This window comes from Pterocles gutturalis, unplaced genomic scaffold (genome assembly GCF_000699245.1).
Source record: "Pterocles gutturalis isolate BGI_N339 unplaced genomic scaffold, ASM69924v1 scaffold28014, whole genome shotgun sequence".
NCBI classification, from domain to species: domain Eukaryota; kingdom Metazoa; phylum Chordata; class Aves; order Pterocliformes; family Pteroclidae; genus Pterocles; species Pterocles gutturalis.
In genome coordinates, this window is record NW_010129112.1 from 48,321 (window position 1) to 75,350 (window position 27,030).

At 40.4% G+C, this 27,030-nt stretch overlaps 1 protein-coding gene across 1 annotated transcript in view; it reads right to left on the reverse strand.

Annotated features, from left to right (window-relative positions):
• The window catches only part of TOX (thymocyte selection-associated high mobility group box), a 44,497-nt gene that overhangs the window by 5,973 nt on the left and 11,494 nt on the right, over positions 1 to 27,030 (reverse strand). The window contains exons 3-4 of the mRNA XM_010079852.1: positions 18,713 to 18,793; positions 5,961 to 6,347 (exon numbers count right to left, since the gene is read on the reverse strand). Coding sequence (XP_010078154.1) covers positions 5,961 to 6,347; positions 18,713 to 18,793 — 468 coding nt within the window. The remainder of the gene's footprint in view (positions 1 to 5,960; positions 6,348 to 18,712; positions 18,794 to 27,030) is intronic.

Consider the following 27,030-nt stretch of genomic DNA (forward strand, 5'->3'; position numbering starts at 1 on the left):
GGGTGGAGCTGGGTGATCTTTAAAGTCCTTTCCAACCCAAACCATTCTGTGACTCTATGTTAAGGTGGTCTGAGCACTGGCCAGCACCCAGCCGGCTTGAGGGCTACGGGAACACCAGCAGCAAAAGTAATAATGTGGGTGCGGGAAAGCGTGCTGGCTGAGGCAAAGTAATTTAAGAAACCTGAACTCAATATGAAGGACTGATAAAGTATGGTGATGTTTAGAATGTAAACAATAATTACTCCAGCTTTTTCATCAACAGAAAAACCTCCAGAAATATAGATCTGTACAGGAGAGGGACAGAGCCTTGTAACAGGCTTGTAGTAAATATTTGTGTATTATTGATGTAAGCCCTTAACAAACAATGATGAAATTGAAAGTGCTCAGAACATGAGTGCTCCGAGGTCTAATTAAACAATACTGAATGTTTTTGCACTGTAATGCGCAAGAGAAAATCACCAACTGTTTTGTAACATGCCTGGAATTTTAAATTTCATTTTCTTGTTCCAGATTGAAATAAAAATAGGGAACTTGATAAAGATTAATTCGATGTCAGGAGGGACATTTGCTCTTTAATTAGATTTCTGTAGCCCTAGCAGTTTCCCTGTGCCGGTGTAGCAAGTCCTAAAAAGCCTGCAGCAGAACTAAAGAGTGATCCTCATCTCCACACTTTACTGGGAACTAATTTCATTTCCTGCCTGTCTGGAGAGGTATTTTCAACAGGCATCAATGTTTTTGTCTTCAGAACTGATTTATTCATCAATCTCAATGTGATATTTTAAACCTTTAAATTACATCCAAATCCTAAAGCATCTGTTTATTACACAAGGAAATTGAAAATCTGTCTGTGTGATATCATACAAAGATTTTTCCTTAAGGTTATAAAGGAAGTTGACAGATATTAATGATTTTTTTTTTTTCTTGACCTCATTGGAAGACAAAGCATAACAAAAAAGGGGAAGAAATTTGGACAAATACAACAGGTCCCTGAGTTTACTGTATATAATATATACTAGAAAAAATGAGTCTATTATTTTTGGCAGGCTATGCAATAATCTTGCTGTAAACATTTATTTTCTAAAGGAAAAGAAATACCTAAAAGGAGGCTGAAATGAGTTATTATTTAAAAAAAAATAAAAATAAAATGTGACATACATTAATCTTCCGCTTCTTTGTTATGCATACACTTGCAGCCATGGTTACTAGACATTAAAAATCAAATTTTGCTTGCTCTACTGGCGAACCGAAGTGGGACAGAGATTTTAATGGGACAGACTAAGAAACAGACTGGAGTGAAGCAACTCCACATCAGGTAAAAAATGATAAAGTGATAAGATGCTCACAGGAGCATACAGTGAAGGAAAAAGTCACTCTTCTAATCTACTGGGATACTTCCAGTGTGTCAAAAGTGGATGAAAGAAAAATTGATGCACAGTAGATTTAGACTTTAACAAAGTAAAACTTTAACACAGCTCCTGTTAATAATATTAAGAAAAAGACGGTATATTTCAGAATTAGAACTTAAATATCATCGAAGTCAGAATCTAATGTAAATTTTAGTATAAGAATAGAACTAAATGGTCCTTTTTTTACAGTGTAAAGGGTTAACACTGTAAACGAGCACACCAAAGGTCTATAGTCATGTCTATTATTTAATTTATTCATTAACTGTTTTGGAACAGAAAGGAATAGAGATAAAATAGTCTACTTTGCGGAAGTTACAAAAAATATTTAGTTAACTCAAACTACAGAAGATTGTTTAAGAGAATTTTAAAAATATTTACTAATGCTAGGCATATGACCAAAATGACAATACCTGAATTTTACACTGCCTTGTGCATTTCAGAACAATTTGGATGCATTGCCTCAGCTGCATACTCCACAGCATTAACCGATTTTCAAAATAACAGAAATTGCGCAATCACTGAAGATTTTTGGCTACCAACACTTCTGATCTTGATGCTCTGTAGTTTTTGTGGACTCCTGGAAGAGACTGCCCTTCTCCAACTTGCAGTCTGTCTTGGTTTGGTAGCTGCACGCGTGCAGGCAAGGGCTGCTGGAAGTAAAGGAGGACAGGCTGTTCCCTGCGGAGATGATGAAGATCAGCTCATCGTCCTGGCAGCAGCGGGGGCAGAACTCTCTCCCTAGGTCAGCACTTCTTCTCCGTCCCTCCTGGAAGTCACACACAGAATAACTGTTTGTTCATTTCACATACAGTGGTTTTGGAGACCTCTCTTCCTGCCTGCCAGGACTGACATCTGGAGCTCTATGTGATGTTTCTTGGCACTGGCAGTCCTTCGGACATAATACGAGACGGTCTTTGATAAGAAACCATCCTCTCTCCTGGAGAACAGTGCATGACCAGATCTCCCAGAGCCACAGAGTTAAAGCAGAGGATCTGCAGAGAGCAGGGATTCCCAGAGCCTGCTACTGTCGAGTCTCACACTAGCAAGCCATGAGCTATTTCAAAGGTGGATGTTGGGAAAAAAAATAAGAACCCACCTTGGGTGGGATCTGTGACTGATGCTTCTAACATCTACAGCACAGCTGTGTGTCTGCAATGGTGGTGCCCATCCAGGTGAGCCTGTGGTAGAAGACTGCTAGGTAGACTTCTCCTCTTTGGCCCTTCACACTGCAGTGTGGCATGAGAAAATGAGTGGTGGTGATGTTTCTGAAAGGAAAATGTCTCCTGCTGCAAGCCATGCTCTAGGGAGCGGGATGTTGATTAGTTTCTGTTCTTGCTCCTTTACATAAATTGGATGCTCACTGGAGTCTCTGGAAAAGGCTTAGGGTTGCTGCCCCTTTAGCATGGAGGAAACCAAACAGCTGAGGAAAGAGGAACTGAAAAAAAAAATTGAATTAAATGCACCTATCAATTCTGCTTTATCAGACTACATATTCTCCAGTTTTTCTTGTTTGTCTTTTTATAGGGTGGAGTGGTCTGCACCATCCTGCTGGGGATTGAGCCTTATATCCAGAGTCCTCCTTCCCTCCTCAACATGGGCTGGACATGCAGGGTGGTGCTACACCTCTTCTTTGTCCTCATTGCTGTTGACTCTGTGCTGCTGTCATTGTTTCAAGGTCTCCCTTTTTTTTCCGAGTACATTTTTTTCCTCCCTAGCGTGCCCTGTGATCAGCAGAGTGTTTGCCCAGTTTCGAGCAGGAGGGAGAGCAGAGTCTTCTGACAACTGAGGCAGAAGGAGGACTTTACTTTCAAGTTATAGTTTCTTGAATTCTTGCTACATGCCTCCTGGTGATCAGCCTGTCCTCTGTGCTCTAATGAAGGATGAAATCCCAGGAATAATGTTTTCTAACATTTCTTGCTTTGCCTTTGCCAACATCCCTCTTTAAAGGAAATGAATTCTGTATTTAAACTCAATTCACAAACTGTGTAGACTGTTGTATGCTAATAAATAAATACATACATAAAAATGTTACAAACATTTCAGAGTGAAATTACATAGATTTTCCAGAGCTCAAAACTTGTATTACTTTGAAATGAAAGAAGGAGCATAAAGAAATATAAACTGGCTTGTAGATGTTCCACAGTGCTTAAAGAGAAATATAGTTAAGATTGGCAGTGTAGCATTTCAGCAGGTAATAAGCACCTGTCACCTGGAGTGAAGCTCAGAAATATCTCACCATGGTATCTTCATTAGAAGCATCAGCCTTTCTAACTAAGGAATATGAGTTGGTAAAAAGTATTTAAGCTAATCTTTCATGAGTTTAACAGTGGAGAGCAGGAACACAGAGGCAGAGCATTTTTTACATCACCGTACTTGCACTTAGTAAAGCAAAAGACCCATCATGGTACAGGTCTACCTATTGACTTCTAGACTCTTCTACAGCTTAGTGCCCCGTGTTTTCTCTCAAGATAGAAATAACTCCCTGCACGCCACACATCTCACAGATAAGTGAAAGTACTCTCAAGCCATTGATGTGCTCTCCACATGCTACAAGAATGCAAGTTGGTAAAATAAAGCATTAGAAGATTCATATTATTTACCTTTTTTGTAATATGTTTGGAATAATGACTAAGTGTTTGGGTTAATACAATAATGATGAAGTTGTACGTATACATATGTATGTAACATCTGCATTAAATCTTTTGCTAGCCCCTACTGTACAGTTAATTCAATAAAGAAAGCCAGATTTTCAAATCTGTTCAGTAAATTATGCCTTTCAATGATTTCGGAAAAGACACAAGTGTTTTGATCTTCTATAACTCCGCATTGCACAAGTAATGTACAAGTGACACTGAACTTTGCAAACAATCTGAACTTGGAAGACTGAATCACTTTGCAATAAAAACTCACTGAAATATAACTATACAATCTCAACAGGCCGCTGTCACAGATGTCGTTTTTCATGTTTGGTAGATGAACCAGGCTATTGCATTGAGTCTCTCTCCATTGCTTTGTCTCTCATTGCTCTGAGCCTTCATGCTCAGCCAGGATTGTATCAGGCTTAGGATCTCCAGACAGACCCTCCTGGCTCACCTGTCTAGGACTTCTGTAGCTAATTCTTGCTGCCTAGGTTGGGCGTTAACTCCTGAGTTTTCCTGAGACTTGAGCATGGGCTCTCCTGGGACGCTCACACCAGGACACTGAGTTTCTAACTAATAGGAAAACCTTCAGGAAAAGACACCACATTTGTGTTGTCCTAAGTCTGTTTACTCTGTTTACTCTGCTCATGAAAAATAAACTGGACTAGGAAAAAGCTGTAAACACTTCACAAATTTTCCTTCCTGTCTGATTACTCCAAATCACTCTTGAGACTAAGATCAGTCTCTGAAAAAATCCAGAGCAGCCTGAGCACACCTTGGTTTACCTTCTGAAGAACTAAATTTTTCTGTCCAGATTGCTTTCAACTCTTCTTTTTTTTTTTGTTCTGCTTTGGAAAATGTCTTTCCCTGGTAAATTGTTCTCTCAGCTAGAAGCTATGTGTTCAGGCATTCCCATCCCTAAAGACCAATCTTGAGATGAAATGTTTCCAGCTTGGAAAGCCTTGTTAGCAAAGGTGAATTTATAGAGACATTCAAAACATGCAGCAAGTTAACGACTATGTATTATCAACCAGAACTGACAAGTTTTGTGCATAAAAATTTTGTAGATTCTTGCAACTCCATCAAAAAAATTTTCATTCTAATGCTTCTTTGCAAAGCAAGGTCTTATTACTGATAGTCACATCTCATACAATAAAAAAGGAAATTTTGTCTCATGAAATCAGCAGTTAATCTGCTCTAAGCCTCCACAGGCCTGGGCTCAAAAGTCACACTTCTATGGTTGGCCTACACTCATTCAGAACTCTTCAGAAACGTATTGTAAATCAAGTATCTAAAACATTGAGAATGAAAAAAAAAGCCACCATACTGGGATACTGGGGACAGCCCACTTATTTGCAGTAAAAAAAAAGGTGTGTACATCTAGCTAAATGAAGTTCTGAACACAGCATAAACTGACATACTGGTGTACACTTTATCGAGCATGTTGAACACAACCTGTGCTGCTTCGTGCTTCCTCTGGCTGTCCATGGATAATAGCAAGTGCTACAGTCATCGCTTTTGTTAGACATCCATGCCTTTTGTTTGTAAAATATAACGCCTGAAGACTTAACATTTCCCTTCTATTTCAGGGCACTCCCAGATTTGTAGATGGTTCTATAAACACTCTTCTGTTTCAAGGATGCCTCCTGAATTTGGTGGGGAGACAGGGCTAGTGTTCAGAAGAATGTGCTGAACATCGTTGCTAGCACAAACCCTTCCACTGAAGTTCCCCATCATCTAGGTGAACTCACTCATTTGTTATTGCCTTTGAAAGACTAAGTCCTCAGTCTATAATACTGTGGTTTTGGAACTCCATGGCTCTAAATCTCCGCCACTATGTCAAATTCTGGATGACTTTTTTCTTTTTTCTCAAAAAAACCACATTTCCCCAGACAACTGAAAAGCTCCAACTTACCTGCTGCATTGTAGGTGAATGTAAAGCAGACTGGACCTGCACCGGTAGCTGGTTCCCAAGGGACTGCTGCATTGAAATCGGCTGGTGCTGTTGGATGGTGAGATGCTGGTGCAGAGGGGGGCTGATCTGCAGAGGTGGCGGTGGGGACACAGCCATGTTTGCTATGGAAACAGTCACTGGCATTTGGTTGTTGGGCTTGGGCGCTATGTTCCTGGGAATGTTGGCATGCATGGCAGTGATGTGAGGATTCATTCCGGGTTGTTGGTGGTAGTGGGAACTGAGGTACAGTGCAGAGTGAGCCTGGCTGGGCCCGTGAAACACTGACTGCTTTGAATTCATCATCTGAGGCTGTGGGGAGGCTTTAACATCAACAGGTTCACTGTAGCTCTGTTGAGAAAAAACAAAAGCCAGACTATACTTAGAAGCTACAAAAAGCTGCTGTTCTCCCCCTTGAAGTCTTTTTAAGAGTCCCACCATGGGAAAACATGTCTGGATCATCAAATTGTCCTTGACATGGAGCTTGGTTATTACACTAGAAAAATAATTAATCCCTTTTACCTTACACAGCTCTCTTCAGCATTGTAAAAAAAAAAAAAAAGAATTTAGCCCCTCTGCTTCCTCATCTAGCCTGACATTTTGCTTTTTCCAAACTTGGAGCTGGTATCACTGACCTAATAACCTACACAACAAAGGCAACTAAGCCTGTCACATTTGTTCACATAAGCAGCCACTACTATTGTCGCTAAATTTGATGGGCTAGTTGAAAACAGGTTCAGGAGGGTGGGTTCCAGCAAAAGTCTGCAGTGATCTTTGACATATCTCATTTTCCCATCTGCAAACCATGGATAAGAATTTCAGTGTCCTTTACCACACACATTGATAACTGCTAATAGTGCTTTATCAGCTAGCTAACATGATGAAGGGGCTAAACCCCCTCCACAGCTGTTCTGCTGCATTGAATAAATACGCCAGTTGCTGTGCCCATACCTTTATTTTGAAGTATTCTATGCTGGGATGCTATCCACGCCTGTATCAAATATTCAGGAGTCATGCGTTCAGAAAAATAGGAATATTCTGAATAATTTCACTTTTAGCAAAAATTTCTTTGTTAATCCAGTTCATAAAGTTCTGAAAATTCTGTTTAATACTGATGTCTAATATAAACATTAGACTGCATCAGACACAGGAAAGCTCAAGAATACTGCAGAGAATATTAGAAAATGTACAGATTTTTCAAAAATGTTATGGTCTACCCTGATTTCTTAAAGCTGCTAATAATAAAAAAATTTCCATGATGAATGTGAATTTTCCTGATATTCTTTATCATAATATTTATAACTTGTTTCATTTGATTTAAACTCAATTTGTTGTTTTCCATACCCTTATTTTCTGAGTGCTAACTTGTGTGCTCAAATAAATGATGAAAATAATTTAAGAATTAACTCCCATGAGCTTATAGGTGGGAATCATAATTTGCAGATAAGTCACACTGGTACTAATAGCCACTGAAAGGTGAAACATGCTGGAAAAAAAATGTCAGAAATGTCCCTCTGGAGAAAGAAGTCACTTTGTCAAAACAAGGGCTGAAAGATGCATATATGCCCTTATTCTGTGACCTCCATGTCATGTTTGCTCAGTTTACAAGTCAGAATAAGTTTCATGTTACTCTCAGCACTCCAGGGTCAGTGACGTCTGTTTGTATTCTTTCTGAAGGATGTGCCACCACCAACGATCCGCTGACACATGCGTTACTGAAACAGCTTCATTCTATGCAATGGTAAAGATGAGAAAGAGAACTTCATTTTCCCAAAGTGTAACTGCAGTAAAAACCCCTTGTTTTCTCCAGTAAAGTAAGGGAAATTAAATGACTATGATACACTGAATGCAAATCTCTGCCTCTGTGGATCTGCCTGGCTCTGCTCGCATGTGGATGCACCCGTGTGCCATAGGCACCATACGCATGTTTGCAGGATTCAGATAGAAAAACTCAGATAGTAAATGATAAAACCTGAAAGTAGGTGCCAAATCTGCCATTTTTTTGGTACACTGAACGATGTGACGACGTTTCTCATAAGAAAGATCTTCCCCCTCTCTTCCCCGTTGTATTTGTAGGTGTGGTGGCTTAGCCTTGGCTGGACACCAGGTGCCCACCAAACCGCCCTATCGCTCCCCTCCTTAGCAGGACAGGTGGGGAGAAGATAAGATGGAAAAAAGCCCCTCATGGGTCAAGATAAAGGCAGTTTAATAAAGCAAAAGCAAAGGCTGCATGCAGAAGCAAAGGAAAGCAGAAGACTTATTCTCTACTTCATGTCAGCAGATGATGTCCGGCCACTTCCCGAGAATTAGGGCTTCAGCAGCGGTTGCTCCAGAAGACAAACATCATATGTAACAAATGACCCCCTCCTCCTCCTTCCTCTTAGCTTTTATGGCTGAGCAGATGTGGCATGGAATATCCCTTTGGTCAGCTGTCCTGGCTACCTCTCCTCCCAAGATCCTGCCCATGCCCAGCCTGTTGGTGGGTGGGGGCACACTGGGGAGACAGCCCCGATGCTGGGCAAGGCAAAACACTGGCGTCTTCTCACCACCTTTCTAGCTACCCATACAAAGCACAGCTCTATGAGGGCTGCTGTGAGGAAAATTAACTCCACCTTCGGCAGACCCAATACAGTAGGACACTCTCACCAATATGGGAGCAAAGACTGACAGGTTTGCTGAAATTTCAGAAACTCAGAAGAAGGTTTTCTAACTAGCAGCATGGTCAGGGCTCTCCTCTTGAGTGTCCCAGGCTCTCTACACATTACATGATGTGTATTGTGTGTACTTTCTTGGGAAACTTGAAGTTTTACCAAGTGCATCACCACCTCATGAAGAACACCTTGTTCCAGGATGTAGCTGGAGGAGTCCAACTGGTCTGAGCAGTGTCTAAGGGCAGATTGGTTCAACAGGTCCTCCTGGTGAGGAGGTATCAGAAAGGCTTTTGCACCCCTATTTGGGACATACTGATACATTTCCTTTGTGACTACTACAAAGATGCTGCCATACACCTCTTTAACAAACATACAGTGAACCAATTTAATTATTGGGTAATTCTGAGTTCTCACATGCGCAGTGAATGCATGGCCCACACTGATGAAATTACCAAGATATCAGACACTTAGTATCATTTCATACTTGAAATACCAAATTATGTAAAGAGGAATTGTACAGGCTCTGGCCAGAGATGAATAAGACTCTGAGAAGAGCATCTGCAAAGTGATCAAAAGGGACCATTCCAGCTGCCTCAAGCTATCAATCGGCCTTCTGGATGTTTCCCTACCTCTTGATCCAGTGAAAAGCACAACACTTCAGCTTCAAACCAAGTATTCTGCTGTTACTTAGGATGCTTTAAATCATATGTGATCTGAAGGCAAATTATCCCATGTCAGTGTAAAACACATCGATGTTATCAGTTACTGGGAGGCTTGATAAATGAACCCATTAAATGCTGTTCTCCAGCATATTGCACTTTCAGCTCTTTCTAAGGCTGGGTCAGAAACTCAGATTTTGTAAGTATTGCCAAAGCTAATGGAATAGGTGGTGTCAAATATTTTGGCTTTGTTATATCATTTTACTGCCAAACATACCAATAAGTGTATAAGATGCATAGGTCATGTTATTGTTTCAGGCACAATTACTGCTTTCACAGATTTGAATGTGTGTTGCACTTGTCCAGTACAGCATCAGACAGTCTTTTATTATGAACAGTTCAGACAGAACTTTTATTATGGGCAATACTAGGAATTAAGAAAGAATGGATTTGATTAGCCAATATGGGCTTCACGTGGACAGTCATGTTCCCTAACTTTGTAGGCTGGAATTCAGTCAACTTGCTTATCCAAAGAGAAGCATACAGAAATTTTTTTTTTTTAAAAAAACCTCTTTAGTTAATCAATCTACCCAAAACCAACAAAGACAATTAACATCTCTATTTTTTCGCTTGAAGTTATAAGATAAAATTCCTTTACAGATACACGCAGTGGAGACCAAAATTACAAATCTGTACACACAGGTCATCAAACATTAAAGCCTAGTTTCTCCTACTTGTGATAAGGTCTTCTACTAGCCATGCAATGAGAAAATCTTTTATCACTACTATCACAACTATGGTATTGTCGACCCACCACTAGAGGGTGACAGAATATTATATTTAGCTAATGGTAGGCATTGGTATTGTACTCCTACACTGTTGGATTTACTTCAGGACCACAAACTAGCTTTTCTTGACAGTCCTTTATGCTCTTTGAGTGCCTTTTACTTGTTCTTGAGTTTATCTCAAAGCCTTATTCTAAATCTTTCAAGTTCTTAATAGGCAAGGAGTAGGGTTTCTCACGGACCTGCCTCTCTGCCTCCCATCAGCATCGAATACTGTTGCCTAAATTAACAAAAAAAAAAAAACAAAAAAACCCAAAACAAAAAAACCAACAAATAACCAAACAACAAATGCAAACCAGAAGGTGAAGACAAGTTAGGTAGGCCAAGGCAATGGAATGCTACAGAAAAAGTATGACTGCCCTTTAGGCATAATGCAAAGACAGCTTTTTTTTTGAACAACAGTCCATTGTTTTACTGATACACAAAGAAAAAGAGGGAAGAACATTTTGAAAGCTGAACAGAAAGAGAAAAAAAGCAGAAGAGAAATAGGGAAAGGATGGAAACCAAATAAATGCCTCTGAAACTGTTACTATAATACATATAATTATATTAATTAGAAGTACTGGCAAGTACAGTTTATGGAAAGCCTTGGTGTGTGACCCTCAGTCCACAAAATGATTCTACTTGTATTAGACTTTCAAGGAAATGTGTGATGATACAGATGAGTGATGTTCTTCAGAGAAGGTGGTGAGCGTTGGTAATTTTGCACAGTTTGGGAAGGGCTGAATCACATTCTTCCCCACACTTTATACCAAACTCATGCCTTTCCTTCCAACTCTAAAGCCTATAGCTTCTACTCCCCTATGACGTGCCAAAACTCCTTGTGCCTATTTGCAAAATTAAAGAATTAAATTAGGTTAACGGTTAAAACATTGCTCATCCAGTTGTGCTATTCTTTCCTAAGGACAACTGCCCTGGTACTAACTGAAGTCAGGCACAGGGTGGGATGTTACCTCCTTAGGGGAAGGTGGCACTGGGATTTCTCTCACCCCAAAACATCTACTCCACTCCTACAGCTGACAGATTATTTTTGGTACAGATATCCTGCTCTATTTCGTGGTGACAACAACAGCCTAGTGATGCCATCCTGGCATCTCCATGGTTTCCTTTGGGAGATCATTTTACTTCCCTGTTTACAAGTCTCTAGTTGCATTTTGAACCCTCACCTGTAGATCTGGGTAACCAAACAGTTGTTCAAACCTCCACATGCGGTTTTATTCCTTTTCTAACTGGTGGCTGCCTTCTGGCTACTGTTGGCTCTTCTAACCCTGCTTCTGTTGGAACAGAAACAACACTCATGCAATTGAAAATAAATGGAGGGCACGTTTTAACAAGGCAGTACTCTAAGGGCCTGATCCTTAGACTACTGAACTCAGTGGAAAGTCTCCTACGAAATGGAATCTGGATCAGGGCCCAACACTGTCACTTCAGTATTACTCTCTAGATGTCCATTTCATTTTTCATGAAAACTAGATAGGACCTGGCTAAGAGGGGCTGAGAATCATTCCCAATTGGTGAACAATGATTTTGACCTATATTTCTTCAGAAGCATACCTAGAAACCACAAGTGCCTATACTTGATTTTTTTTTTTTTTTGACGTGCTAATGCAGGTATTAGAAAAATGCCCAGCAAGTAGGACCATATGTATATACACACACATATGTATATGAACATCTTCAATTTACCTACTGTACACATGCTTTGCATTCAGCGTTCTTATCTGCTATAGCATATGATAGCATAACACATGGGAATCAAATAAATACTTTTGCAATAATTTCATTCTAGTAAGCAGTGCTCAACTAATATTGCTGTTTGTATTATAAAACCAAAAAGCCAGCGTTGTCTCAAAGAAACCGTAGTTGTTCTACTGACGGAGAAGAAAGCTATTTTTTTTTCTTATTCTATTGGCTTCAGAAAAATAGTTAATTGGAGCAATATAATTTCAGTCATTTACAGAGCAGACATTATCAAAATACTTCTTTATTAACATCATTAATTAAGCTCTCCTTTATAGTAAAATATTCAGTGAATACATTCAGTACATTGAGCACATTCAGTAACTTTCATGGTGCTATTGGATCCCCATGTCTCACAGAATCACACAGAATCACAGAATGTTAGAGATTGGAAGGGACCTTGAAAGATCATCTAGTCCAATCCCCCTGCCGGAGCAGGACACCTAGATCAGATCACACAAGAACGCATCCAGGCGGGCTTTGAATGTCTCCAGAGAAGGAGACTCCACAACCTCTCTGGGCAGCCTGTTCCAGTGCTCTGTCACCCTCACTGTAAAGAAGTTTTTCCTCATACTCAAGCGGAACCTCCTATGTTCCAGCTTGAACCCATTGCCCCTTGTCCTATCACTAGATGTCACAGAGAAGAGCCTGGCTCCATCCTCCTGACACTCACCCTTCACGTATTTATAAACATTAATTAGGTCACCCCTCAGTCTCCTCTTTTCCAGGCTAAAGAGACCCAGCTCCCTCAGCCTTTCCTCATAAGGGAGATGCTCCATTCCCTTAATCATCTTTGTGGCTCTGCGCTGGACTCTCTCCAGCAGTTCCCTGTCCCTCTTGAACTGAGGGGCCCAGCACTGGACACAATATTCCAGATGCGGTCTCACCAGGGCAGAGTAGAGGGGGAGGAGAACCTCTCTTGACCTACTGACCACCCCCCTTCTGATACACCCCAGGATGCCATTGGCCTTCCTGGCCACGAGGGCACAGTGCTGGCTCATGGTCATCCTGCTGTCCACCAGGATCCACCAGGATCCTTTAAATCCATGCTGAGAGACCTCCTCAAGGGTGAAGACATGAGCCTTGTGGCTAATATGGCCAGCGTAAACTTTCTACCAATGCAAACAGCTTTACTTGTGGGCAAAAATAACCTATTCCAACCTCAGAAGAATTTTTTTTCCATATCCAAAGTGGTGTAACTTCATTTTATTTTAAATGAGAAACAGGTGCTTCTCTTTAAATGAGAAAAAGAGGTTTGGCATCCCCTCTGTTCGAGCTAGTGCCATGTGCGTATCTAGGAACTGGTGTCCATCCTTGAGCCGTTTGGAGGACTTCAACCATTTTTGGGCTCTGGGACCAGCATGAAAGTTACATTCTGGTAACAGCAGTGATTGTATCAGCTGGTACCAGGAAGGTCCAGGCTGTGATCAAACTTAAGCAGGCCTGACTCAGCTTCCAAGGAGTTCTCCTCAGTACCGTGACACTGAAGAGGTGCGCAGAAGGAAATTGGCTGAGTAGTTATGCAGCTCCTCCAAAGCTTACCTAAGCTGAAGTGTGCATCTGCTGTCTTTGCTGTCTCTTTGGTGGAAGGAACATCTTGAATTGTTTATTCCTTCTCTCAGCTTTTCTGTGTTCACGTAATCCTGTCTGGTTTTAACGTTTTTGACACTTTAGGTCACTTCCAACCCCAAGCCTGTCCTTGAGAAGAATCCCTTCTTCTAGCCTACATGGGCTCAACCATTTTAATGATACCAAAGTGACGAGAGGCTCTTAGCAAATTGACGGTTCATATTTTGTGAATTCCAGTCACCTATTGCAATAACAACATCTGGGGCTCCAGAGAGTTCAGAAAGCTTTTTGGCACATTCTCGATGTTTCAGAACAAAGTAGTAAGACATGGGTCGTCATCTATAATTACCTGAGGTGGCCCAAAAGAACGTCTTCAAATCTAAATATACATTTTGTCATCATCTGCAGGGGATTGCCATGGATTCATTCAGGGTATGTAGGCAAAAATGGATGTTTTATGAATGTAACCTGGGTACATGTGACAAACAGTCTGCAACTTTAATTTGATACAAGTGTTTTAATTCCCAAAATGGAAGCACTAGGCTAACAGTGAAATCTAGTTTTATTTACTCACTTCCAAACCAACCGCAGTTCCTCTCCAAATCAAAATCTGGCCTCAGGCTCCAGACATTTCTGCACTGCTGAATGTAAAGCTTCACATGATTTAGCCACAAATCAAATTCATGGCATTAACTTAAATATAGTTTGCTCTGCATTTTCAGCTGCAGGAGATAGTTGGTTTCCTTGCTAGACAAGAAGATGGTTGGATTTGTATTATTATCAGATTAGACAACTGTTTTATAAATATATACGTTCATTTACCAGATACTCTGATACATCACATACTTGCACGTATGTAATTTTATTTATGATTCATTGAAAATTTCTGACTATATCATAATAAATCCATAAAGAATGAGGTATCCCAGAAGCATGAAGTATTTGCTGTAAAAGCCTTACATTACAGTTTTCCCAGATGCGGATGCTAACTTTTAAGGTCAAAAGGAAAAACTGTACATGCATGTCATCATTCTGTTTTTTTTTTTGCTATTGTTTTAAGGAAAATATCGCCAAATGCCTTGTAGAACTTTAATAGCTACAAAAATAATATCATGCATCAAACATAACCACAGTTTTTAGTTATTCTTTCTATGATGCTTTCACTGAAAATAGCCTGAACTGTTTTATGGAATTCCAAAACATCTGCATGGACTGCGGCTAGATATCATACAGGAATCTGTTGTCTCAAAAAGCAGTTCAGTTCAGTTCAGTTCAGTTCTCCACTCTGGCAAGAGATACTCAGAATTTTATTTCCAAAAGAAATGTCCTAAACCCCAGCAGCTGCTTATTTCAGGGAGGAGTGAGCTGGGATACAGTGTTCCCCTAAATCTGAAGCTTGGGCATCCTGCAGAAAAGAATTTGGGATTCACTGGACCACCGAAAATAAATTGTGGAGAGAGCACCGCTGCACATCCACAGTTACTCAGGAGTGAGGAGATGCGCGATCTGGGAGAGCTGACATATTTTTTGCCTTTTTATATATTAGGTAAGTGCTCTCACCACATACAAATACGAAACAAGAAACCAATGCCAAATTTACTGTTTGAGTTTGGGGTTTTTTTTTTTAACATTTTAATAGGAGCTCAAACTTTTCCATGTGTATTCACTGCAGCCTCAAAAGACTGTAATTCTTGAGGCTGTTCAATGATATGACAATATAGGCAATGCTGAACATGTAACACAGATATTTTGGGTGCCTGGAAACTCTCTGGTTACAAATTGCTGTGCTCATGGCATTAAGGCAATGCCAGCCTTCTAGATATGACCTTTAGATTTTTATGAAGTATAATTGCAAGGTGATGGGCTAGGAAAGCTACATCTGCCATATACTTCAAGAAGAAATTTTACATGTCCAAGGGATTTGTACTGTCCACAAAACTGAACAATGTCCAATGCATTTGCTGCATTGTCAAGTGAGGACACCACTTTGACTTAGATACAACATCCGAGTAGTGAAATGTGCTTTTGCGTAGTTTGAATTTGAATAATATTCTCCTTGCTGAGAGGTTTTAGCTACAGCCGTAGCTGCTAAAATATGTCTGCATGAAGCTTGAAGTTGTGTCACTACACAGAGAAAATTACATTAATTTAGCCAGAGAGAAAAAACAGGGAAGATAAATCTTTGTACTATTCAAACAGTGAAACTTGTACTGCTATAGCTAACATACATATATGTATCACTTACATGCACATATATATTCTGCATGTTAATTACATAATATGCATATATTGTTATACAAATACACATAATTGCACATCTATAATACATGAAAATATTTAACATTTATCCACAGAAGTTTGTATTAAATATCTAGATTTGAAAGATGTAGCAAAACCCCTAATGTCAGCCAGAAAAAAGGCTGGTTAAGCTAGAAAAATTGCTTGTTTTATGAAAAAGTAAAATTGCAATTCACAGCATTTTATGTAATGCTGTACAAATTACCAGATACCAGAGACTGCATTTCTGGACCTGAATAGTACTAAAAGTTGCAACTAAGGGCAAATATAAAGATACTTGTTTACAATGCAAAGGCTTAGTCAGTACTATAAGCAATATGGCAATCTGCATAGTAGAGGATAAAATGCTTTGTAATGTGATTTTTACATTACATATCAATTCCTATACACATGAACAAACTCTACAACAGCCCCATTAATTCCAATCATTATAAAAAAGGAGAAAATAGAGGAAAGAAACTGATAAATAAATGGGGCTTAATGTATAACTGACATATTTGCACAATCATATGTTTACCTTATTTATTGGGTGGTAGCCCTATTTTATAAAGACATCACTAAAGCATTTAAAATGTACTAGAGATGGGCTGGTAATCCCATTACTGAAGATGCTGGTGACTCTTTCTCTCTATTCAGTTATGATTTTGTCAAATAACACAGTCATGGGAAGGGAAGGGAAGGGAAGGGAAGGGGTATTACTGAGAATTTCTTTACACTAAAACACTGCTGAGATGAGCAGCACAGAAAATCCTGTAAAGAAGCAAGGTTAAACACCATGCAGTGAACACAACACAGGAGCTCCCAGGGTGAACACCTGATTATGAGTGTATGAAATGAGACTCACACAGGGTATGGCATAAAGTTTAAAACACACCACGCGAGCAAATCATTAATATTGTATGAAAGCATTTCTGGAAAAGGCATGTTACTTTTGGCATGTCTTAATTCCTGAGAATGAGGTCTTGGAACCTTAATAATGTTCCCTAAAAGTAGCTTTTATGAGTGATAATATAACACACGGACATAAAAGACCAGATGGACTCCAAACAATCTCAATAATGTATTATATATATTTCTTCATGCTTACATGCTTGTCTAAAGAACTGCAACTCTTCTGGTGCCATATAAATATTTAATAATGACAATTTAGAATATACTGATATAATATTACATCTGGGTATTTTACGTCCTTATTCCAAAATGGACTTGCTCTAGCTACATGCCAGCTTTGTTGGATTCACTGAGTGTGTTCATGAGAGTAAGCAATTAGTACTCAGCTTCATTAAGTTTATATTCTGATACTTTCCACACAAGAGGAAAACATTACATTGTGTGCAGAATTTAAATAATTGCTTAAAAGTTAAGAAAATGCTCCAGTGCTTTTTGGACTAACAACAAATTTAAATCTATGCAGAAATGGTTTAATGTAGTGAACTGATCAACAATCTTTCATTTTTTTTTTCTAGAAACAAAGCTCAGAAAATGTCATCATATACTTTCTTCTCTTTCCAAAAAAATAAAACCAAAATAAAAATCTCAGGTTTTTTCTATGTGCCATTTCAAAATTAAGCTCTATAGAGCATTATGTAAACAGTCTGTGTTATGCTGAATAACGACATCCAAGTTGTTTTCACAAGTGAAAACTTGGCTTCATGCATTTCTTCAAAACTTATTGGAATATTTTGAGGTTTTTAGACATGTCTTTTGCCAAGAAGCAGGCTATTTCAAAACAATTTGTTTGTATGCATGTGGTACCCTTTCTGAAAGCAATGAGTATTTCTAGAACCAAGCAGCCCTAAGACAGAAATTAAGGGTATCTTGTAAATCACTTTAACTAAATGCGTTAGTATTTATGATGGTAGCTATAAAATTAAAAATCATCACAACCCCCAAAAATGAACGAGGCAACACCCATATTTCAGACTTTTAAATTCAAAAGAAACACTGACAAAATACTAAGGTAATGTCGAAAGATGCATGAAAGCTCCTTGTATGGCTCATCATATAGTCTTCCCCTGGAAATGTGTACTAATTAATATAATATACAGAGAAGTATAGTGCAGGACCAGCCACCCCAAAAACATTGAAAACTAACAAAACGTTCAACTCATATCATATACACCAGTCCTTCATACTGACATCTTTACTTCTAAAATTAATTTTATTTGTGTAAGAACAACATATATCTACATTTGTTTTGACAGACCCAAACCAACTGATCACAGGTGGTATGATTCTAAAGTTGCTCAACTGGTTTTTCACATTGACACAGGGCAGAAATTTCATATTCTTCTGCACATTTTAAAGTCTACTACAAACTCTTTAATAAAAAAGTCTGTTACAAAATTGTGGGCGCTAAGAATGTTTGTATAAATCAATTTAGAAGATTTCTACTAGCTACGTACTAGGGAAACACTGGGGTGTTCAGCAGAAGAGCTTTATGGTGATCTATGCTGCGCTCACGCAAATTGCGTGCTGGGAGTAGAATTTCACATTTTCTTCTGAAAATTTGCTATGTGAGCTGAGCTTGTCTTTTTCCGTCCTGTGATTGCAAGGTCAAAAATAGTACTTAAAAAAACCAAACCAAAACAAACCAAATCCAGGCATTTAGTGAATTATATGGATTTTTTCCCTTATGGGTAGAACAGTGGCTGCACGGCGTGGCGTGTTGGTTATATAGAGGTCTTTTCATTGGTATCTCCTTCCTCTCAGGAACTACGATGCTACTCCCAGCCTGGAGAAGTGTTGCCTCTGTGTCCAGAAGGGAAGGGATCTCTTTTCATGGATAGATAACTGTGTTTATTGAGCATTTGCACCTTACGCCTAAGTTTAAGGTGTTAACAAACAAGGCAATTTGCACTAAATACTGCGGCGCTCAGCACCAGCTAAATGCTGGAAATGGTTTGCAACATGTCACTTGATATATGTGTGTATGTATACACAGTATGTGTTACCTTGGATACAAGGCTTGCTCTGTAGGCAGCTAACTGCTTCAGATATTCCTTCTTGGCAGCTTCAGTTTTCTTTTTGTATACCTAAAAACAAAGAGCGTCACATTGGTAAATTAATCTGGGTTTGTTTTTATATATCACCAGTGTGTCTCCTGCATCTTCATAAAGGCTTTCTGAGCAAACAGCGTTTGCTCCTCATATTGCTTAAATAATAAACATTAAATATTTTAAAGAAAATGTTGTTCCAACTGTGAAACACCCTTTAACTGCCCTGCAGTACTGAAAAAACAAGATTCCTCCTAGCATTGAATTCTTCCAAGTGAAGCATATAGCATACTTGCAAATAGGACCTTTAGGGAGGTGGGAAGGCAGGCAGGGGCCTCTCCACTGGCCTCCACTTGTGAGATGAGTTAAACCCTCTGAGAAACATCAGAATATGCAGAAAGACATTTGAGCTCAGTGAAGGAGGAGATGACGGCACCACACAGATCAGGCAAGAGGCTTTCTCTCTTCCCCTGACAAACTGTTGGGGGCAGTCAAAGAAGGTTCGTGGAGCTGCTAAGGATAATAAATGTTAGTCATTATCCCAGTCTTGATCCCATATTGGTCTAATTAACTTCTCAGGAGCATGGATCTATTTCTGTACATTTCTCTCAACTTGCCAAATTATTTTAAATATGGCACATGCATAATCTCATAATAGATTAAAGAGCTTGGAAAATCACCTCAATTTTGCCCAAATTTCAAGATCAAGGTCTGCTGGGTTAGGCAGGACCTCATAGCGCTACAGTAACATAATGTTAGAAGAGCATACGTAGATATTTAGGGTTGAAGTTTCCAGGAGGAGAACCAGTTTCTGACCCATGAAGACTATTTAATGACTGTCTGTTAGCCATGTCAGTGACAGATTTGTGAACAAGTCAGCATTTCTCTTTGCAAATATTATCATAGGTTTCCCACTACTTTTTTTTTTTTTTTTTATTTTTTTTTTCGGAATAATTTTTTTTTCTGAAAGGGAAGATTTAGGAGTCATCCAAGCATCTTGCCTTCATGTAACTAAGCAGGATTGACTCCCAGCCTTCCATGTTGCAGGGAAGAGCTTAAAACCCATCTACGTGGAAGGTTTAAAAGTAAAGGAGACAAATAAAGGGAAAGAAAATTTACTTTTGTATTGCCGTTATATTTCACAGTTTTTAAGTCACGTGCCGGAGGTTAATTAATGTGTTCACGGGCATTTGGGATTCAGAACATGGGACAAAATACAACCGCAGCTTTGAGTTTCTGCTGTCCGGTTCTCCAGCCAAGAGCACCACCTGGGCACCTGCAGAAACCTCCCATGAACAAAGACCACCCCCGTCCCACTCCACACTGCCCAGTTCACTGAGCTATCGATTCAAAGGTCAAAGATAAGCAAAGCTATTTATGACCATTTTTGGGATCTTCTCCTAAATTCCACAGCTGAAAAACTCAGACGTACATCTCCTCCCCAGAACTTTATGAAACTTTAGAGAGATCTCTGTTGATCTTCCAATGCTCTAGTAAAACCAGCAGTCCCATAACAGAGAGGACCCGGCAGCACAGAGTGCACACACAGAGGACAATACCGTTACAGACGTGAGAGTGGTAGCGTCAGGCTGGAAGAATCCAGTACAACACCATTTTTATAAACAATGTGCTCGTGAAACATTTTTTTGTTTCACTGAGGCTTTGCTTTGAGAGACAGAACGAACCTCAGATCCAGGCTGGCAAAACTCGGAGGCTGCCTAAAAGGATTAAAGATTTTGCTTCCCAGAGAGACAAAAGATCATAATGGAAACAGAGAAGTCTTAGGCTTCTAAAATTGTAAATATAAAGACAGAGAGGAAAAAAGATTGGTTTTAAGATGTGCACACCCTTTTAATTTCTCCAGATTAAGATATACAGTGTCCACTGATCTCCTATTGTTTTGCAAAAAAAAAAATGGTAGCAATTTGCTTTATAAGTTGCAATCGCTTGTGATTATTAGGGAAATGTACTGTTTGTTTTGAAAATGAATAAAAAAATTAGTCAACAACCTGTTTCTAGCTACTAAAATGAATCTAGCTTGACCTACAGAACAAAAAGTTGTACCGCTTTGTATATTGCAATGCCTCTGCATCATTCTGATAGCCATTGAAAAAAACAGAAATGAACAAAGTATTTTACACAGAATAATGATCTTCAAAAGATCATATATCTACTGTTTCCACATTGGGTTTTATTTTGCATTACACAAATATAAAAAAATATACACTCCTGCTGAGCTCTTACAGTCACGGCATATTGAAAGAGGCCTCTGGGACCTGACTTTTCCCTCAAATAGTCACATTGCACAAGGTTAACTCAGCCAGATGAAGCTAACAACAATTCTGTAAATCATCACTACTTCATAGGAATGTCATCATACAACTGTTACTTGATTATGTCCTTCCTATACATCTACCATACTCAATGGACAGTCTTGCCCTCTTTTCTTGGGTCTTCTTGTGCTCCAGTACTAGTCCCATGGACACCATGTCTTCCATGGTCATACAAACAGTAACGACGTAACAGAAGGTCATTATAGTAACAAAGTCCTTACTGGATGGGGAAAGGCTTCTGATGACCCCAGCCTGCTTTGATGTTTTGCATTGGCCAGAATGGTCCCCACAGGCTGGTGGTCGGCTCAGCAAGAGCACGGGCATGTCCTCCGAGGACAGCAGCTTGACTTTTCCTCGCTGTCTGTGTGCTGTTTCACTTTTGAAGATGCCCAATGCTTAGGTCACCATACGAGTGTGCTGATGATCCTCATGCTAGTTCTGGACATGGAGATGGGCCCTGGATTACGCTGGTAATGAGGGTAAATTCTGCCTGTCTGGGGAGTTGTTCATTTTCAAGAGTAACAACAAGGTCTGTCAGTCAATATTTTTCTCTGAAGGCAAATGCACGTGGCCTTGGCAGTGGGTACCAGCTCACTGCCTTTGTGCTAGACTGCACGTACACCGGGGGCTGATGAAGGCGAGACACGTGGGGAGTGTCCTCAGCAGTTGTAGCAGCACCTCAAACAGGTATGAACAAGTCAGCTGCCCCTCCCAACCTCTTTTTTTTTTTTTTTTCTTTTTTTTTTTTGCAGCTGTGAGAATTTTAGCCCTCAGGCTGAAATAGTTTAGTGTTGTAGTCAGTATAACAGTTGCATTCTTGCATCCCTTTTGGGGGAGGAAAAAGGTCTGTGTCGTCATCCAGGTGTGCTCTAGAAAATGGCTAAAGCTCTTCTGAGTTTCATGCTTAGGACAGTGCCACATTATGAAACCCATCGTTCACAATAAAACATATAACGTTTCTCCTGTAACAAGAAGCAGGCTTCTGCTCTGTTGCTTTTCTGTGGTGTATAGTGGCATATTGAATTTTATTTTTAACATCTCAGAAATCTCTTGTAAGGTCATTTTCCCCTCCTCCATTGAGCAAGCAACAATTATTAAATAAGTAACTTGACAGGAGCATATACTTACGGAATTAAGTAATTTCTAGCTTGCTTTAATTCAATTAACATGATAATTAAATGTCAACTGATTGTCATTCAGGCAGTAAAGGCCCATTCTGATTCAGCAGCGGATTTGCTTCCTTACACAATATTTTATTTTCTGCATTTTGCCAGTTGTGGAAATTGAATGTTGTCAGAAAAAACATAATTTCTGTATATGCAGGGTGGGTCATCTTAACTTATTCTTATTCTCTTCAGCTTGTTATAGAAACCCCAAACCACCAAGATTTCATTCATTTGTCTACAAATGGAAGCTCCTGGCATTATTTTCCTACTGTGCTTCACGAATGCAAATTTACACAGCCTAACGCACAGGTTCTTAATTCCCTATTTAATTACATTTCCAAAGTGCATCCAGTAAGCTAGCTTCCAGTTCCCTTACACTGTTTAGCAAAACACGCAGCAATATAGAAGATCCTTTCCAAAAAGGAGTAAGGATGAAACTCTGCCCTGTGCATTGGAAAATCGATGCCCTGGGCTCCCCCATTGTTAACGTACCAGCCTGGTACCAGGCTCCAGGCACCCTTAACTCTGGACTGACCAGTGCTGTAGAAGCCTACATGGTGGGCTGAACTCTTTTTATTAATAGTGATACACTCCCTTAGACTCCCCCAAAGTTTCATTTGGAGATAGAGGCATTGTGGGTTATACGGTTAGCCACAAGCACTCACAAATACTAGATTTACCAAATTAAAACCACAGTAGAATATCTGCACTTCTGTTTTATGGTACCAACTTCTGGTCATGTTTTGCTTTGAATATGTTAACTGCTGCTTAGTTCTTGTCTTCCTGCATTATAAATTCATTGAGGCAGGCTTTGTGCCTCCTGTGCTCATCTAAATGTTGGATAATATGAAATTTTTCACTGATATGTATAACTGGATATGCCTGTAATGCCTTGAGCCAAGTTTTTGTTCTGATTAGTCGCCTTTTCCCAATGAACTTCCTCTCAACTTGCTTGCGGAGGATTATCAACACATCCTAACACACTACACAGCGGGACTCCTACCCTGTCCCATGGGGCTTGCACCCCTGTTCCTTCAGGGAAATGGATCTCCCTTCCCTGAGTCAGCATCACAAGAGCCAAAACAGGCACTCCAACACCTCCAGGCATGTCCTCAGTTCTGAATATCAGGTGCTAACAGAAGGCGGCACCACTGACCCTTTGATACCAGAGGCCTGGAGACAGTGAGTTAAACTGACTGATGCTCTTAGGAGAAAAAGAGACTTTCAGACTTTTTGCCTCATGGTGGTCTGAAAAAGCTTTGTGTCTCCTAGCTGACAAAGCCCATTACAAAGAGCCATGCTACTTCCCTGGCTTCGCTTAAAGACCAGGTACAAGGATGACAAAGAAAGGAAGTTTTCAGTTTATCTTGTGGATGTCTCAGAATCACAGAATCACAGAATGTTAGAGATTGGAAGGGACCTCGAAAGACCATCTAGTCCAATCCCCCTGCCGGAGCAGGACACCCAGATCAGATCACACAGGAACACATCCAGGCGGGCTTTGAATATCTCCAGAGAAGGAGACTCCACACTCTCTCTGGGCAGCCTGTTCCAGTGCTCTGTCACCCTCACTGTAAAGTTTTTCCTCCTATTCAAGTGGAACCTCCTATGTTCCAGCTTGAACCCATTGCCCCTTGTCCTATCACTAGATGTCACAGAGAAGAGCCTGGCTCCATCCTCCTGACACTCACCCTTCACGTATTTATAAACATTACAGCTCCTTAGAGCTGACACTTGAAAGCAAGTTATATTTGTTCTTTTTTTTTTAAAGTGATGTAAATGTGCCCATATATGTTTTGATGGAAGTGTTCCATAAGCCCCAAAAAACAGTATATGCAAAAATAGCAAATCCGAAAGCAACATGACTGATTTTGTCGTTTTGGTCTCCACAGGATTATTACCCATGGGAGTATCCTTTTCACAGGCTACAGATACAGGAATGGCATCTGATAAAACACAGTAAGCTGCAATCCAGAATTCAATTCCACATTCTGGTTATCCTTCCTGGCCATATATACCTAGGCTCATAGAGAAAACTTGTATTTTTTCCAAGTGGGAGACATATCTCTAGTTTTAATCTTTTGATTTTGTAGCAAAGGCACCTAGAGCTGCACACACTCGTCTAAAATATGGAGAGAGATATTCCCACAGCAGTCAGAAGAAAAATTCCTCAGAATTGCTTAATGGATACTGAAATATGTTACCATTTGATTCTTAAGCTAGGTACATACAGTAACAGAAAGAGGCTCAGGGCTAGTTATATGGCTCAGCAGTCTCTTTGACTGTAGAGCACAAAAAAGACACTGATGACATATTAGAGGTTTAGGGGAAAGAATTCAGTCTTTCTGGCAAGCTGGGGAAAGATCACAGGCCAAACTCAACTCTAGCACAAACAGTGAAACTCAACGGAGATCACTGGAAATTGCGGCCATTTGCACCAGGCCCAATTTGACCTTACAAGCTCATTGTTTGCAGCTTACAGGAGTGGGACTGGACATTTCATCAGAAGCATAGAATCATAGAATGGCTTGGACTGGAAGGGACCTTAGAGATCATCAAGTTCCAACCCCCTGCCATGGGCAGGGACACCTCCCACCAGCCCAGGTTGCTCACAGCCTCATCCAGCCTGGCCTTGAACCCCTCCAGGGATGGGGCATCCACAGCTTCCCTGGGCAACCTGGGCCACTGCCTCACCACCCTCACAGGAAAGAATTTCTTCCTAATATCTCATCTAAATCTACCCTCTTTCAGCTTAAAGCTATTACCCCTTGTCCTGTCACTCCACTCCCTGATGCAGAGTCCCTCCCCATCTCTCCTGTAGCCCCCTTTCAGCACTGGAAGCTGCTCTGAGGTCTCCCCGGAGCCTTCTCTTCTCCAGGCTGAACACCCCCAACTCTCTCAGCCTGTCCTCATAGGGGAGGTGCTCCAGCCTCTGACCATCATCATGGCCTCCTCTGGACTCAGTCCAGCATGTTGGATGAAAGTTAGTTAGCAAACAAACGACATTAAACGTATGCTTTGTGTGGTGATTATTTGCACTTGCTGGTATCCTTTTATTTATTTTTGTATTTATTAAATAAGGATGTGAGCCTGGATGGAGCATAATAATTGGGCCTAAATCCAGTTTTGTAAGGAAATTATTTAAAGCCATATTCCTATCAAGCTCGAATGTATGTATACAGGGTGGGGAAGGAGAATGTGTAGAAAAATTAAGGCTATGACTTATGCATGTTGCTGCAGCAGTACTTGAAATCCAGGGTCCTTCTGGCCCAGCCCCTTCCAAGTACAAGAAGAGGGCGAAGTGCATTTAGAGTCAACATCCATAACTTGGCAGTCACGTCTGCTATCTATCTAGAGGCTGTGTCTGTTGTATGTAGGAAATGGTTTTTAGAAAGTCAGTGGAAGTTAAGGGGATCAAGGTCTGGCCCTGTGGAAGTCAGGGCAATACAACAATCTGAAGATATACATTTATATATAGGTACACAGACAGACACAGACATGTTTGTGTCCATGCCCATTCGTGGCCCATTGTGTTCGGGCTCATTAAGCCCAGCTGCTTGCAGAGGAAGGGAGAAGGAGCAGACAGCAGAGTGAGGATCAGTTGTTTTAAACTCGTGATGAACAATTCCAGAGCTTCAAAGGGTAGGAATCCAAGCTCAGTACAGAAATTTCTCAAGAAGAACAGCGGATCTCCCAAACCAGCCTAAGGTGCGACGCTGGTAGAAGCGACTTTGCCGGTGCAGGCAGCAGGGAGGGGAGGCGGTGGTGTCTCTTGTGCCTATTCCTGAATCCACTTTGCTCGAGACTCCCTTTGGCAGAGTGCACACACAGATGTGCCTTTGCTTCCTGTTCCCATTTACAAAAATAAATCAAAGCTAAATTTAAACCTTGTGTTGTTGTTTATTTATCTACTAAACTGAAGGTACATCCTTATTCTCTTACAAGCGTGTTAAAGTTATTCCTTGGAGGTTGCTTCATTAGCACAGAGATAATAATTGTTTAAAAAGTCCTTTTTAAAGGGGGAACAAGAGGTAGATAAATATCTGTGTGAGCATATGAGCATACAGAAGAGTGAACAAGCTGTAAATTTACGTTTTCAAAATGCTACTGACTACCCTGAGCTGCTGATCTCCTCATCCTCTGGAGCTATTTCAGCGGTCACACTGCAGTCCCTTCAACTGTCTGATGTCCTGACACTGGGCACCCCATGTGCACGGCCACGCAACAGAAATGCCATGGCTCTCCCACCCATGGGATGAGCTTATTTGTCACACCAAGTGATGGGACAGTGCCATGGCATTGCTCCCCCGAGGGAGGAGGAGCTAGGCTAGGTGCCCCTGGAGACCTCTTGAAGGCCTCTTGAAACACTGATCTTGGATCCATTTCTGTCTGACTTGTGGTGTCTCACATCATGAGGAGACATGAAGTCTTGGCCAGCATTTAAATCCCCTCCTGATCTACCTGATTCATCCCGCCACTGGATAACGTCCCCAAATCAGTCTGGCTTACTTTTAGTGACCAAAACAGAAACCCTTGAAAGCTGGTGGGTTATAGCAAAAATGGTAACAGCATCACAAATGTTGACACTAATGCATGAGGACTCTAATTTACTTAAGTATTGGTAACATACAACCCAAGTTCCATCAGATGTTAAAGAATAAACTGCAGCTTTTATCTAGTGGGTTTTTGGGCACCAATGAGGAGTAAATGATTTGATTTTGTGAGCTCTGAGGATTTGTCAGCTGCCTCATAAGTATAATTCTGGCTCTTCATATTC